Here is a 13384-nt window from a genome sequence, read left to right on the forward strand (position 1 = left end):
GAAGACAAGAACTTAGGAGGAACATTTCCAACATGAACTTTATAAAGCCCCAGAAACTGAATGGCACCGCAGGCTGTGATATGACAAATGGATAGTCTTGGCTGGATGCTGGGGTGTAATTTGAGGGATGGTGAGAGAGGAGGACTGAGAGGTAGGAGCAGTCACAGTATGAAGGGCCTTGAATATCACCTAAGGTATTTCATTTTTATCCCGCAGATTGGACAAGGGATAGGAGGCATTGATGAGTTCAAGCAGAGGAGTAGGACCACTATGTTTGCATTTTAGCAGTTACCATTGGCAGCAGTGTCAAGGAAGAAGATGATAGTATTAGCACTTAATACAGAGGTACTAGAAAGGAGAGAAGGGTTAAATGTTGAAAGGAAAGAGATCTGTGCCAAGGAGCTTACATAGAAGAAATGAAAAGCAAGAGAAGAAGCAGGCCGTGCATGTAGGAGGGGCATTATTGCCAAGACACATTCTGGGACACAGCTGTCTGTTGTTATGGAGTCACTGTTGCTGACTTGGCAGAATTCACACTCTGTATGGAGCGGTAGCAGCACAAATATCTGTCATTCCTCCTGGATGCTAGTGTGTCTTATGGAAGCTGATAGTACTTTATCTTCCTCAACCACCTTGCGTCCAACTTAAAGCATTTTCATATTATTCCACTTATTCTTTCACTCTGTGTTTGCATGGAAAGTAGCAGGGAGCAGGGACTATTGTCCCTATTTTAACAATGAAGAAACTGAAGCCCAGAACGATCCATGTCAGGTTACATAGCAGCAGTTAATCGGTGACTAGCATATTAGAGTTGATTTCATGTCTCTGCTAAGGGTTACCCAACCAATGAATATAACATTTAGTAGGAATAATAATTTGATATATTGTCACTATAATACTTTAAATATTAATAGTTAAAAATAGCACTTGCAAGACTGCCATGAGGTGATAGAATTCTGTTGCTTTGTAATGGGGTTTTCATTTACTTGGGGATGTTATGGTTGGTTTGGTAGTTAAAACACTATACGGGATTTTATTTTCTCCTAGTAGCCATTTGGCCTAAGCCATTAACCATATTTCAGATGTTGTTATGACTTCTCCCCTGGCACCTGAAGGGCAGCAGTAGCTGATCTAACTAACAGAAATAATTCAGGAAATGTTATGTATCTTATTAAGACTCTTTTTTTCTTCTAAGAATGTAGCAAACAGAGACATAAATTAGAATCTGAACTGTATCTCAAAAAAATTTACCAAATTTAAGGAAGAGAGAGGCCTGATTCATGGTTTTGGCTTTGACATTCAGAGAAGCGACCATGTGGGGCTGGCCTCCGAGCCAAGGCCTGGCCTAGCATTCAGGGCAGGGTACACAGCCAGTGAGGGGACTGGAGAGATTGGCTTACCGAGTGATTTCCAAATTGGTGCTCTGTAGAGTCCTCGTTGCTGCAGAACCAAAACAGCTCCACTTCAAACTGTTTTTACATACTGGGCTTCCTGAGGAAGTTTGAACAAAGATTTCCCACGCTAACGAAAAGCCTGAAAGCCTTGAATCTCATCTAGGATTCCAGGCAATCTCAAGGCGCATCCAGTGGCACAGAAAATCATTGAAGAAGAGGAGGCTTTTTCCTATATCCTTCTCCTAGTGCCCTCTGGGTGGGTGTCGGCCTGCCTGCTAGCTTTAGCTCAGGGCAGAGAAGGAGATGGAGTCAGCACCAGAATGGCCCCACTGCCATCTCTCTTCAGATCTGTGCAGTATCTTCTCAGTGTGCTCAACCCGCTTCTGTGACTGCTGGCCCTTGTCCCAGCCCCCGATCACAACCTCAGCATTGGTTACCAAGTGGTGAGTTGAGAAAACATCTTTACACAGGATTCGCTTTAGCTCAGGACTGGCATGTTATCACATCTCTGCTTTGCACTCCATAGCACGATGGGATTCAGGGGCAGGAAGTAAGTTTCCATCCTAAATGTGACTCTTTATTTTCTTGTTCTTTGTCAAACTGATTTTGGTGTCTGGAACACAAACTTTTAGAGTTCTGTGGTGCATTTACAATGTATAGACTGTTGACAAGTCTGTCTCAGTTTTTGCCTCCTGCAGTTTGGGTGGTTTGTGTGATTTTTTTGCCTTTTGGAACAGAAGGACTTGAATTTGAATAAGGCTTTGGCTCGTGGTGCTCTCCTGTGCTGTGCTCTGTGTCTGCGTACAGTGTACTCTTTTTTGATAGGCGTTTTTCTATACCTGGCAGGCTGAGCTCAGTTGTTTCCTCTTCCCGAAAGTTCCTTGCTCCTCCGAGCTGGGGATAAGTGCCCCCCCCCCCCTTTAGCTCTTAGGGCACTCTAATATGTTTAACTGTCATTGTCCTTCGAACACCTGCCAAGTTTTTTGTTTCCTTCTTCTAAACCATGAGTTATGTTAGTGTAGGATTTGTATCTTTTTTTGTCCTATGTGCCTCTCAGGTGGGAGAGTTTCAATAAGCTAAAATTTACATTTACTCCCAGGAACTATTCAGATGAAGTGGCACTTTCCATCTTCTGTTTGATAATGTTTTTCACTATTGTAATTATTATTCCCTAAGTCTAGATTGAGCTGGGATCATTGCACCACTTATTCATAGCCTGTGATGGTCCTGACTTTCAGTGCCTCTGCCATACTGTTTTGATGATCACTCCTGATTGTTCCCCTAATCAGATTGCAGAGTTTTGCAAAAACAGGCATCACTTTTTAATTGATTGTAATTTTTGCTTAGCTTAGGTAGAACTTTATGTTTCTGTTGGTTAGTAGCTAATATAAAGACCTACTTAGTTGAACTTATCAAATAACGTATTCAGTGAGTGAATAAATATGTTTAAAACTCATTATGTAAACTGGTATGATTTGTTTAAGCCTCTGTATTAGAAAGGAAAGAGATTTTTCTTTTCTCCCAGGCTTTTGTTTCCTCCATTTCCTTATACTGGCATTTTTTCCTCACTGGTATTCATCTCTGTCTCACTTAAACCCTCAGAAAGGCCTCCCTTCTGAGGCTCCTTGCTGCTATTTGGCATTGCCGTAGCTTCATGCCAGCATGTGTGATTCGGTGCAGAAGTGTCCATTGGGGCCCTTCATCATAAGGCTCCTGTTAGCTCAGCCTGGGTGGGTAATTTCTGGAGTCTTCCCATTTCTTCACTGGGTACAACCACCAATTCCCACACTGTCTTTAGGTTGTTTCCTCTATTTGTTTCCTCTTGGTTTCTGCTGCCACCCCCTGTGCTGAACCCAGTGTACAGTTTACTGCAGCACACACTTCTGTAGTTTCCCTGCCACAAGTCTCTGCTCTCACCAGTTGGATACCAGGATAACTTTCCCAGAATACCAGGGGAATTGCTGGTATTTCTCAGTCTCCTGATCACGAAAGCCAAGATGGCTACTTTTTAACTCCTGTGTTAGATGAAAACTCCTGTGTTTTGTGGTTTTTTTTTTAAAGATGTGGCCACACACTACCTGTTTACTCTGATTACTACTCCTCATTTTGTGTAATGCTTTCTCTCTAATAAGGCAGGTTACTTAGCATTCTAAATATGCATCATACATCCTATATGATTGTTCTTTCATCTCTCACTTCATCTTACCTTTCTCTTTGCTGTCCTCTTTTAGGGCCCAACTAAAACCCCACCTATGCTGTGAAATCCATGCTGTTTTCACTTTCTGAACTCTCACTGGACTGTAGTTACTGTTTAACCAGTTAGCATTTGCCTTGGGATATTTCTAAGACAGATATGTTTATTTTGTCTTCCCTGAATGAGTGTAATCCCCTTGAAACTGGGCATCAAGCTTGATACTGGTTTTGTATATTCCATGGCACTTGGTAAATACTGTGGTTTGAAACATGATCTGTTTCTTGTTACGCTCCCTCCTTATGGTTTGCTAAATAGAAGTAAAAGAGGTAGTTGGTTGAGGTTGAAGGTAAATAGGGTTAAAAGTTTTTGAAATTTTTCCCTAAGGATAAAATATTAAGATTATATAAATCTCTGACATAAAAAGAGTATGAATTAAAATGGTCTTTGAAGGATAATTTAAGGAAATTCCAAGCAGTTGAGAACAGATGGTTGTTATGGAAGTGTGTCTGGCAAGCAGATTTAGTTTATATCTGTGTGTATCTGTATACACTGAGTGTTTATACACACATGATCGTACTTACGCACAATCTCTGTTCAGGAAAAAAAAGATTCTGATTTTCCAGTTTCCTTCCTACTTCGATGTGTATTTCGGAAATGCTGCTCCCTTTTCATTTCATTAGGATAAAATAAAAACCCATTTTCCATATTTGGATGATCACTATTGATTCTTTAACATGAGTGCTTACCCTCTCTTTTTTAACAGTGCCAAAAAAAAATTGAAATTTTACTTCAAACTCCTTAATTTTCACTTGAAAATTTCCTATAATGAAGAGTGTTTAAACCCTGACTTCTTTTAATATTCAAAGTCCTGTGCTTTCTTCACCCATGTATTAAAGTTTCTTTAGATTTGATCCTAGTTAAATATTCTGAATTGTAATCAAAATCCTATCATCAGAAACCATTTTTATCTATTCTTCATGGTAGGCAAAAATAAGAAAATATTTGAAGCAATCTAGTAGTAAGGAAGAGAACTTTGTTCCTTTGAGTATGTGTGTACTTGTGTGGATGCTTGCTTGCTAGTCTGAGATATACAGACTTAGGAGCAGGTGGGCAAAGTAGTCAGCAGTCGTAAAAGTTTACTGCTTGCCCACAGATATAACTCATATGTCATATCATTTCCAGAGCCTCTTCTAATTCGCCCAAGTGCTCTGGTTTCTGTGTTCTCATAGTACTTGCTTTTTACTTCTATTACCATGTTCTATTGCAAAATCTGCTAACATTATTTGTTCAGAAGTATTTATTGAGCACCTACTGTATGCCAAGGACTATCTAATTTCTGGAAATAACACCGAGGAACAAAAGAGACAGAAATTCCTGCCCTGGTGGAAGAGCCTGCAACAAATTCACAACTGGTTTCTCCCTCCAATGTTTGCCAGATTTTGAACCTACATGGCATGGGAGGTCAAAGGACCAAGCTCAAAACTTCCAAAGAGTAGAAGTAAATAGGGAGAGGCTGTTAATAAACCTTAAATAAGAAAATTACCTAGTACATCAATGGCAGTAAGTGCCATTCTAAAAATATATTAGAATAAGGGTGATATGGAATTCAGGGTGAGGACTGCGGTTTTAAATAGGGTAGTCAGAGTTGCCTTCACTAGAAGTATAATTGAGCAAATAATTGAAGGAGGTAAAGGAGAGAGGGAGTTGTGCAGGGCAGAAGAACATCTTAGACAGAGGGAATAGTCTATGCAAAGTCCTGAGATAGAGGCATGCGTGGTATGCATGAAGAATGGACAAGGATAACTGAAACATAACAGATGAGGTGGGAGGGTGGGCAGGAACCCTGCAGGATTTGTAGACATTGGAAGATGTTTAGTTTTACTTTGAGTTAAAAGAGAAGCCTTTTAAGCAGTGTAAGCGGAGCATAATAAAAAGGGTCATTCTGAATATTAGGTTGAGAATAGACTAGTGGGGCAAGAACAGAAGCAGGGAGACAAGTTAGGAGACTCTTGAGAATAATATGGGTGAGAAATGAAGGTGGTACAGACCAGGTTAGAAGCAATGGAGATGGTGAGAAATTGGCTGGGTTTTGGACATACTTTGAAGATAAAGCCAACAAGATTTCTAGGCCAGTCAGATATGGTGTATGGAAAGGAAAAAGAAGAGTCAAGGATTACACCAAGATTTTTGGTTTGAGTATCTGAAAGGATAGTTTACTCTAACTCAGGTGGGAGAAGACTGTAGGTAGGAGGGGTAGGAAAGGGGGATTGGATAGGAGTTTAGTGTGTGGATATTTTAAATTCGAAATACCTCTGAGATACTCAAATGGAGATGGCATATAGGAATTATGTATATGAGGCTATTGCCAGGGGAGAGCTTCTGAGCTGGATGACACCTGTATTTAAAACCCTGAGACTGAGTGAGATCACCAAGAGAATGAATACAGTTAGAAAAGAGAAGAAACCCAAAAACTAGGCCCTAGACTGCTCCGGTAATAAGAGTTAATATTGGAAAAAATATATATATAAGTTGCAAAAAACTCTTTTTAAAGGCTTGAAATAGCTGTGGAAGCAACAAGAATTAGATGAACTAAAATATCAGACAGTAAGAGTCATCCGTAGGTGGGCTGACGATGGCTGGCTGTTTTCTTCTCTGGAGGCATTTCTCAGTTCTGGGAGTGGGCCGAGGATCAGGTTTGGCCCAAACAAAAGAGACTGTTCTGGATAGAAGAGAAACCATCTGACCCTGGTGGGGATTGAATATACAGGGCTCGTGGAATGTTTGGAAACTAAAGAAATCCCCAAAGCAAGGGGATTTCCTCAAGAGACTTCTGCTGAATTCTGGGGTATCCCAAGAAGCTAGGAGTTCAGCCAGAAGGCAGATTGAAATTTCATAGTCACCTGGTACTTACAAGACAAAAAAATCACTAAAGGAATGGACCTACCACAAAATACTGACTCTTGCTTAAGATATTTGTCGGACTTTTAACCTGCATGGGGTAGAAGACTAAAACACTAAGCTCAAAACCTCCATAGAGCATGTTTCAGGGCTCAAGAGAAAAAAGACCTGCCAATCTCTCAGTCAGTGACCCTGGATACTCATGTTCCAAAAACAGTAAAATAAGAGGTGGATTGAATCTTAAAACAGTAACTCAGTCCTGACCCAACTCAGTCTCTGACTGGATCAAAGGGACCACCCCCTCGCCCTGGTTGTCTAAGAGAAAATGGGAAACACTTGTAGTAGAAAATATTGTTTGGAGCTGCTACAATTTGTTTATCCACAGTGTCCAACATAAAATAAAAAAAATTAGACATTCAAGGAGGCTGGAAAAGGTGGCTAAAAATTAAGAGAATAATCATATAATAGAAGCAGACCCCAGGTGATCCAGATATTAGAGTTGGCAGGAGGAAAGAACTTTAAAATAACTATGATTAAAATGTTAAAGGAAATAGAGGGGGCCAGCACGGTGGCTCATGCCTATAATGCCAGCACTTTTGGAGGCCAAGGCTGGAGTATCGCTTTGAGCTTAGAATTTCGAGGCCAACCTGGGCAACCTGGCAAAACCCCTTCTCTACAAAAAATACAAAAATTAGCTGGGTGTGGTGGCTTGTGCCTGTAGTCCCAGCTACTTGCAAGCCTGAGGCTGGAGAATCATTTGAGCCCGGGAAGTGGAGGTTTTAGTGAGGTGAGATTGTTCCACTGCACTCTCCAGCCTGGGTGACAGAGTGAGATCCTGTCTTAAAAAAAAAAAAAAGAAAATAGAGGAAAAGATGGACAAGATGAATTTTAAAATGAAGACTTCCAACAGAGAATTACATCTATAAAGAGAATCAGATAACAGTATAGAAAAATCCAGTTTATAAAATTCAAGACCAAGTGGATAGGTTTATAAGTAGCTAGACGCAGCAGAAGAGGAGTGAATATGAAGACAGATCAATGTAAAATTTCTAAAGCACATAGAGGAAAAAGAATGAATCAAACAGAGCAAAAGGTAAAAAGCATAAGAAAGACAAGTGCGATGCAGTTAAAAGTTGTAATCTTTCGTAATCTTTCTTTTTTTTTTTTTTTTTGGAGGCAGAGTCTCACTCTATCACCCAAGCTGGAGTACAGTGCTGCAGTCTCAGCTCACTGCAACCTCTGCCTCCTGGGCTCAAGCAATTCTCTTTCCTCAGCCTCCCAAGTAGATGTGATTACAGGTGTGCACCACTATGCCCAGCTAGTTTTTGTATTTTTAGTAGAGATGGGGCTTCACCATGTTGGCCATGCTGGTCTCAAACTCCTGACCTCAGTTGATCCACCCACTTCGGCCTCCCAAAGTGTTGGGATTACAGGCGTGAGCCACTGCACCCAGCCGAAAGTTCTAACTATTACTGATTGGAGTGCTAGGGATAGAGGAGATTGGAGCAGAGTAGCATTTGAAGATATAACTAATGACCAAGAATTCCTAAACTGATGGAAGATATCAACCAATAGATTCAAAATCAGATAACTCTCAAGCAGGAAAAATGCAAAAAAGAAAACCATACCTAGGCATATCTTAAACTATATAAACAAAGACTGAGAGAACATTTAAAAGCCACAAGAGAAAATCTGGTGGATAATATTGTATTAAGTAGTACAATATTGAATGCATTCTCTCCTGAATTTGGGAGTTAGAAAAATATTTCACTGTCATAATTTATACTCCAAAATACAATGTAGAACCTGGCCACTACAATAAAGAGAAAGAATAAATAAAAAGTTAAAAGATTAGAAAGGGAGTAGTAAAACTTTTTTATTAATTGTAGATGACGTGACTGCATATGTAGAAAATTGAACAGAATGTACTAACAAATCATTAGAAATAATAAATGTAGGTTTAGTTAAGTTGCTGGATATATAAAGACAATATGCAGTATGGATACATAAAGACAATATGCAAATACATATTTTTTATTTCTATAAACTAGCGACATAACATCAGGAAAGGATAATTATTAAATCCCATTTATAATAGCATTAAGGTATCAGATACCCTGGAATAACTCAAAAAATACACAAGCCGTCTGTGCTAAAAACATAGCTATGAAAAAGAAGACCTAAACAAATAGATGTAGTACATATGGGGTTTTGTTTTATTTTGCTTTGCTTTGCTTTGCTTTTGTTTTGTTTTGTTTTTGAGATGGAGTCTCACTCTGTCGCCCAGGCTGGAGTGCAGTGGCGTGATCTCGCTCACTGCAACCTCCACCTCCCAGGTTCAAGTGATTCTCCTGTCTCAGCCTCCCGAATAGCTGGGACTATAGGTGGGCACCACCACGCCACGCTAATTTTTGTATTTTTAGTAGAGACAGGGTTTCGCTGTGTTGGCCAGGCTGGTCCCGAGTTCCTGACCTCAAGTGATCCACCTGCCTCGACCTCCCAAAGTGTTGGGATAATAGGCATGAGCCATCGTGCCCAGCCACATATGGTTATTTAATACGGCAAAGATGTCTATAATTCAAACCCAGTCAAAAACTAAGTGGGGCGTTTTTTAATTGGTGGAAATTTATATGAAAATGTTAAAGACCTATCTAACATAACCTGAGACAGTCATGAAAAAGAACAAAATTGGAAGATTTAACTGTAAGTCTTTGTAATCAAGCTATAGGAATGAAGGCGGGGCAGTATTGCCATAAGGATTGTCAAATAGACCAGCTGAACAAAATAGAACTACCTTGTCCAGTATGGACCCTATCGGCCACATGTGCCTATTGAGCACTTGAAATGTAGCTAGTTTGAATTAGGATGTGCTATAAATATAAAATACCATATTTTGAAGACTTGGTATGAAATGACTATTAAAATATTTTTTAATTTTTTAATTGATTACATATTGATAATTTAGATATATTGGTTTAAGTGAAATATATTAAAATTACTTGCACCTGTTTTACTTTTTTAATGTGGCTACTAGAAAATTTTAAATTACGTATGTAGCTTAATGATGTTGGTGGCAACACAAATTTCTTAAACAGCACACAAAAATACTATTCATAAAATAAAAGATTGACAAAATGGATTACATAGAATTTCTGTTCATCAGAAGACACATTAAGGGATTGAAAAGGCAAGCCATAGATTGGTAAAGAATGTTTGTAATCTGTGTATCTGAGAGAGGACTCTTATTTAAAGTAATTATTGAAAATAAATTAGAAAGAACAATTTATAAAATAGGCAAATGACTTGAATAGGAGGTTCACAAAAGAGGATATCCAAATGTCCATTAAGCATATGAAAAGGGGCACAGCATCCTCTGTTATAAGGAAAATGTGAATTAAAGAGACAACACTACATATCCACCAGAATGGCTAACATGCTAAAGACTGACAGTATCAAGTCATCCAGAACTCCCATACCTTGCTGGTAAGTGTCAAAATTTTTACATCACTGAGAAAATTTTTGACAATATTTATTTATTTATTGACAATATTTATTAAAATTAGACATCTACCTACCCCATAACCCAGTGTTTCTTCTCCTAGTTAGATATCCAAGATAAATGAGCATATTTTTCCACCAAAAGACATAATTTATGTGAATTTCTTGTGTAATACAAAAATTGGAAGCAAACCAAATATTCCTCAACAGTAGAGTGGATAGTTTATTTATATTACAAAATACTACACAGTGTTAAAAAAGAATGAACTACATACTGTATGATTCCATTTACATGAGGTTTAATACGCAAAACCAGTCTATGGTGGTAGAAGTCCGAATATTGGTTACTTACAGTGGGGGCACAGGATTTTTCAGAGGGTTGGAAAAATTATATAACTAGATCTTGAGTGGTAGTTATATAAGTGCATTTCTGTATGTAAAAAGTCATCAAGATGTACACTTGAGATTTCTGCATACTACAAGTATGCCATACCTCAGTAACTAAGCATTATGTTAGCATGCCTGATAGTTCCTTGATGATTAAGACTAGACATATCTCATTTACTTCTGTAAGACCAGTGCATAAACTAAAAGCACTCCATAAATAATGTGGGATAAAAATTCAGGAAGGAAATGAGGTAGGAAGCTGGTTCATTAGTCTAGTTTCTCTTAACCTAGCACCTGTTCACTGCCCACTTGCCATAGTCAGACTTTTAGTTAGTTGGCTGCAAGATCAGTGGTAGTGGTCCTTGCTGCTCATTAAAGTTCACCTGGCTTTGGCCCTTTGCTGTTACCATCCTGACAGTATGTAAGTCTGAGTGTATGGAGAAGGGGGAGACTTCTTAAATTAAGTGACATAAATCAAGAAAAATCGCTGTCTCTACTCTGTGGCCTCAGAGAGTTTGACACTTTATTTCCTCACTGTGTTTCCTTCTTTCTTTTCCTCTTCCTTGTTATTTAGCATTCAACAAATACCTATTGATTATGCATTTCCTGATCTAGCTATGTCGGTATATAAAACAAGGATCCCTGCCCTCTGAAAGTTTATGTAGTAAAGGGAGAAGACAGCAATAAACAGTGAACTGCCGCCTTCTCCCTGCCACCTATCTATGTTTAGGAACCAAGCAGAACAAATACTTAAACAGAGAAACAAAAGCATAGTCTGTATTCACACCCCTTTCTTCTATTGTTTGGTAATTATAGTTTACTTGCCTTCCTGTTGAATGGTGAGAAGGGACGTGTGTGGCTTTGGATTAACTTCTGCATGGCATCTAGCACAATGCCATGTGTCTGAGAGAGCTTAGTAAATATTCATAACCTTTGGGAGCGTCTGCCTGTGCCTGCTTGCTGATTTCCATAATTCTTTTCTGCCATATGCCTTCCTCATTTCTTTTAACCCATCATCACTTTCCTGGGAAAAGCTTGATTTAAGATCTTAAGAGATGTTTTCTATAATTTTATGGCTTTACGCCCTAGAATGGGTAGACTGAAGATATACAAATCATCCTTCTGGGACGTTCCAACCAGGAACCCAGAATACTGAATTTGGCAGTTTCGTTGTTGTGATGAGTGTTCTTTTCATATGGTGTTTTAAGTCTCATATTGTAATAGATCTGAAAAGGTCATTTTGCATACGAACCACTGAGAAATAATGCTGCTCAAGGTTCTAGAAAGTATGTTAAACATTTTGTGTTTTTAACTGTAAATACTCTATAGAAAGAGATTTCCTGGAGATTGGAGCATAGAAGTGTTGATGTTTATCTAGGGTAAAAAGGAATTTATGTTTTCAGTTGGGATTTAGGTTCAAAGGATGAACAGCGAAACAGCCTTTACCAGCTACAAAGGGGAAAGATGGTACAATTTAATAGAGAATAATTATACCTTGATTTTGAATAGTATGTGAAAACATTTTTCCAATAGTAATACTATTTTATCTTCCCACTAATCCAGTGAGATACGTATTTTTAACTACTATTTTAATATATTTGGAGACTAGGAGGTATTAATTGACTTGCCTAAAGTCAATAGCTGGTAGATATTAGAACTAACTTTAAGACCTCAGACTCAGAGCTTTCTGAAAAGTTTATGCAGCAACATGTAGGTAGTTTTGCAAAGAAGGTAAATCTGAAAAACAATTTTAGGTATGTTAAATGCAGATCTGAAATTGAATCTGAAAAACTTCTCTGCTTTTGTGATAGAGTTGTGTCCAGAGCTTAGAAGCCACCACTTTAAATTCTAGCTTTGCAAAATATTTGTGACCTTTTGACCACTCTGTGGCCTGATGGGAGGCCTTGGTACTCAAAGGTGAACTTTTGAATGAAGTAGTACCCATTGTAGTATTTCTTATAGAATTGTTTTCTTGGATTCTGTGGTTCCAGCAATTTTCTTTTTTTTTCATCTTTGTCCCCAGGAGCCTCCAGAAGATGATGCAAACATCATTGAGAAGATCCTGGCATCTAAGACTGTCCAGGAGGTTGGTGGCTCATGTTTCTAGCTTTTATATCATTAGCACAGATTATATCTTCTGTGAAGAGATTTTTGGCTGGAGAACCTAGAATGACCATTATTGGCTGGAGTGAGAGCTAGGCAAGAATATTGTCTGGCTAGCCAACACTTATTTTTACCCCTATAGAGCATTTTAGGACATAAAACTCTTAAAATATCTAGAATGGCTCAAGCTGCTGATTTCCTCCATTGTGATCCTAGCAAAAGCCATATATCCCTTAGTTGCTGTAGCCCACCAAAATTTAGCAGAGGGCCAAGAAGAAGAGATGGAAAAAAAGTCCTAATGGAGACCAGGTTCATTGGCTCACGCCTGTAATCCCAACACTTTGAGAGGCCAACATCAGAGGATCACTTGAGCCCAGTAGTTCAAGACCAACCCAGGCAACATAGTGAGACCCTGTCTCTATTTAAAAAAAAAAAAATACACACACACACACATACATACACACATACACACCCACATGAGTCCTAATGGAAACGTGGGGGTTCTTTTCTTCAGACATCTCAGGGCCATTGTAGGAATCTCCTATAGGAAATTCCTGGAGTGGTAGAGTATGTTGGTGCTGGTGAGAGCATGGCTTCATCTTTACTTCAAGTATGTATGAAAGTAAACTTCCTTACATGGAGAGTGAATACCATTGGTGTTTTAGAAGTGAGGTGTTAGGGGGATGCCAGAGATGAATGTAGTCACTTACGCACCAGGCTCTGGTCCTGACATTTCTCAGAGTCTTGGGCCAATTTGGGTTTATCAGCTGAATGCCATCCCAGCCTAGACCTTGGAAGGACAGCAGGAAGATCAGTTTTTTACCTTGTAGCTGTGTATTTCACCTTTGGAAAACCTGACCAATAGGTGTCAGGAAAAGGCCTGGGAAAATGAAAATATGCTTTAAGAAAT

At 39.0% G+C, this 13384-nt stretch overlaps 1 protein-coding gene across 4 annotated transcripts in view; it reads left to right on the forward strand.

Moving 5' to 3' along the window:
* The window catches only part of CHD6 (chromodomain helicase DNA binding protein 6), a 206628-nt gene that overhangs the window by 96944 nt on the left and 96300 nt on the right, over positions 1-13384 (forward strand). For all 4 annotated transcript variants that reach the window (XM_058433279.1, XM_032143088.2, XM_058433281.1 and 1 more), the window contains one exon: positions 12395-12457. In XM_058433279.1, coding sequence (XP_058289262.1) covers positions 12395-12457 — 63 coding nt within the window. The remainder of the gene's footprint in view (positions 1-12394; positions 12458-13384) is intronic.

The sequence above is a fragment of the Hylobates moloch genome, unplaced genomic scaffold, assembly GCF_009828535.3.
Source record: "Hylobates moloch isolate HMO894 unplaced genomic scaffold, HMol_V3 SCAFFOLD_21, whole genome shotgun sequence".
Taxonomy (NCBI): Eukaryota; Metazoa; Chordata; class Mammalia; order Primates; family Hylobatidae; genus Hylobates; species Hylobates moloch.